Source organism: Vidua chalybeata, chromosome 7 (assembly GCF_026979565.1).
Source record: "Vidua chalybeata isolate OUT-0048 chromosome 7, bVidCha1 merged haplotype, whole genome shotgun sequence".
Classification (NCBI taxonomy): domain Eukaryota; kingdom Metazoa; phylum Chordata; class Aves; order Passeriformes; family Viduidae; genus Vidua; species Vidua chalybeata.
The window spans coordinates 27,776,863-27,780,130 of NC_071536.1; the positions used below are offsets into that span (position 1 = coordinate 27,776,863).

General features: G+C 50.2%; 1 protein-coding gene across 1 annotated transcript in view; it reads right to left on the minus strand.

Moving 5' to 3' along the window:
• The window catches only part of LOC128790900 (kalirin-like), a 44,895-nt gene extending 41,649 nt beyond the window's left edge, over positions 1–3,246 (minus strand). Inside the window, exon 1 of the mRNA XM_053948088.1 lies at positions 3,091–3,246. Within this exon, the coding sequence (XP_053804063.1) occupies positions 3,091–3,137 (47 nt within the window). The 5' untranslated portion in view covers positions 3,138–3,246. The remainder of the gene's footprint in view (positions 1–3,090) is intronic.
• Between the last annotated feature and the right edge of the window lie 22 nt (positions 3,247–3,268).

The following is a 3,268-nucleotide window of genomic DNA, read 5'->3' on the forward strand; positions in this document are numbered from 1 at the left end:
ATACCTGTTTTCTACCTCTTTGTTATTTTTCACTGATTCTGCCATCCCTGTCCATCCTCCCAAGACTCAGAGCTACTGAAAAACAGATGGAAGCTGAGACTGGCTAATTATGAAGTTGGGACCGCAAAACTTGTGGAGATGTTGGCCAGATGTGCCCAGTTTATTCCCAGAGACAAACGGGTACATCCTTTCAATGCTGACAGGTGACATGGGAGCAGGAAACTCATCAAACTTTCCAATCCTGGCTATGGAGTGCTGTGTGTGACGCCTCCTCATCTCACTAACACCCACGACTGCTGCTGCCAAGCTGCTCTGGACATGGGGAATGTGCTCACTGCAGTGGCATCTGAGGAAATCTCCAGGCTGGTTCCAAGGGCTACACTCCTGCAGGGCACCGGCAGATTCGATCTTTTGTTGTAGGCCAAGAAGCAGCTACAGCAGCACAGGTTATACTGCAACAGGATCTTGGCAAGGTGAAAAAAACCCGTTAAGATCTTCCTGTTTCTTTTATGATAGAGGATTTTTTTTTCCAAGAGCTTGCCAAAAGAGTAACTGCATCAATGGAAAATAAAAACTAGGTTATGTCCTCTAGTAGTTCATTTCTTAGTTCCAAACGGACCCATTCAAAAGCTGCAGAAGAAATCACCTCCAAAGTCCATGATTTTCTAATCAGACCTCCCTTTCAATTAGTCTTGTTATAGGGCTGTAAACACAAGAATTCCATCAATACTATGGAACAGTCATGTTGCATCTGTATTAACATAAATGTGTGCTGATGTGCCATAGAGCTAATCTGATATGACAGTAATTGGCTGATGCCCAGCCATGGAGGCCCTGGAGCTATGCTTCGTGTCTCTCTTCTAAAAGAACTGTCCTCTGAAACACTGGAAAGGAAATCAACTGTGATGCTATATCTTGCCTGCCATCAATCACCAATGCTTCTTGCACCTGCATCACTGAGGTGTTTGAGGTTGGGTAGTAATTGTTTAGTTGGGGGAGCTATATTTGAAGTGCAGCTTGATCTCCTACAAACTTAAATATTAAGAAATCAGGATTTCCAGACTATCTTGTTAAGACTGAATCAGACTCAGCAAGCTCGCAATGGATAATAAACTCAGAAAATCCATAAAAGCATTCCTTTCCCTTTCCTCTGTGACTACTGGGAGCTGTACATCATCACCTGGTCTGCAGTAGGCTTAACTTACACAGATGAAGCTTAAGGAGCTTAAAACTTCATAAATGCTTTGAGGCTACCAATGTTATCTTGTACAGTGCTCTACAGAGGCAAGCCTTAAATCTGAGACTGCAGCTGGGGTTCTCTAGTTAAAGGCCTTAAAGGAGATCAATATAAGCAATGCCTAAGGATGTGAGCCAGATCTCAAACACAGTCCATCTCCTGTCTGGGCCATGAAAGCAAGTGGACAGACTCAAAAACCAGGCTAGGATCAGGAGTCTTTGCAGTTGCAGTCACTTATTTTGCTTTTGGCAATATACCCTTTGGCAATATATATAAAAGAGCCTTACTGAGGAGAGACCATGTCTCTTTTTGAGAGAGGCTACCAAAGAAACCACAGCAGACACCCAGGCTTTCTGTACCTGGTTCATCAGTTCCCTGTAAGCTTTGCTGTCTGGATGCACAATGCCTTACCTAACGCATCCTTGTTCATGATAGAGCTCTTGGGTTCTACCTCAGTACAAACCAAATAGGAGAGACTTGTTTTACTCAGAAACCATTATTCTCAACAGTATGGCACTAAAGGCGCATCTTCTGGCAATATGCAAGAGCAGTATCTCAAAATCCCAGAGCATACACAGCTGACAGTGCCCAAACCATCTCATGGAGCAGCCAGTGAAATTAGGAGAAAATTTTTTAAAGTAAGGTGGGGAAGAACACCCTAAACAGGGGATTTTAAATCTGTGCTTTGGTTCTGAATTTGACTTAAATCTTTCTAGGTCTTTTATCTGCTCCTTCATCTGTAAAATGGGATCAATAAAACCTCCCCAGATTTGCAGCAGTGGTCCCAGTTTTAATTGATGTCTGTGAAGCATTTTGAGAACCATGAGTGAAAGAAACCACTACCAAGCCCTCAGGCCTTACTATACTACCAACAAACAAGCAGAGTTGCTTACAATGCCTTTCAGCGCCACAATAACTAGGAAATGAGAAAAGGCTAAAGTGTAGATGCACCCAGTGCTGCCTTGCTGCAGTGTAAATGTAAATGGTAGGAACAGATTTTAGAGATTTCCCTCCAGGGAATTCTGTTTTCAATAATGCAGTAAAACTTCTATCTCTATGGATTCAAACAGATGCCCTTGCTGACACCTCAGGTATCAAAACCTATTAGGAATTTGGGAGAATGTGTCTTGGAGCTGAAATCACATGGAAATTAATTAAGAAATTACTCACTGGGACCTCGAAGATTTAAAGAGCCAGGTGCTACCCAGTCACCCCTTCCCAACGATTGAACTCAGCCTAGTACCGTACCAGCACACGATATCCCACCTTGCACGGGACAAAAAGCCCCCAGGCATCTCCAAGGCTCTATCCTGCCGACTGCAAAGCTCTCTGTCCCTGCGGGTGCCGTTTTAGGAGCCAGGAGCAGCGGCCGGGTTCGCCCGGACCAGCGCACGGGCAGAGCGCTCCGGCCCGTGCTGCGCCAGCGGAGCCCCCGCTGCAGGCGAGGAGCGAGCGAGTGCGGGGTGCGGGCACATGCGGGACCCCGGCAGCGAGCAGGTGTCAGCCGGGGCAGGCGTGGAAAGGCTTGGGAAGCGCGCGTATCCCCCCGCTCCCGGTCCCCGCGCTGGGCGCCGAGCTGCCGGTAGGACCCGAGGGGCCCCGCTGGACCCGGGGAACGAGAACCAGCGCACAGATAATCATAAAGCGCTCCATGAGCGGTCCCGCAGCTCTCCCCGCCATGCAGCCATTTGCCTTTGTTGCAGCCCTGCGCCCGCAAGGTGCGGCGGGGCCGGGGCTGAGGACGAAGAAGGAGCTCGCTCCCCGGTCGCTCTCCCCTCACAGCAGGGCGGTGGGGACACGTCCTGCGGGACTGGCTGCCGAGAGGGACCCGCCCGCCGCCCGCACCTGCCTACCTGCGGAGCCCTCCCGGGACGCGTCGCCCGCCGCCTTTGTTGTGCATGCCCGCCCCGGCAGCGCCGAGCCGCGGGTCGGCTCCGGCCCGGCCCCTCGGCGCCCGCCGATCGTAGGCCCGGCTTAGCCCGTCGCCACGGCAACGGCGGGCGCGGCTCGGGCGAGGTACCGGCCTCAGCG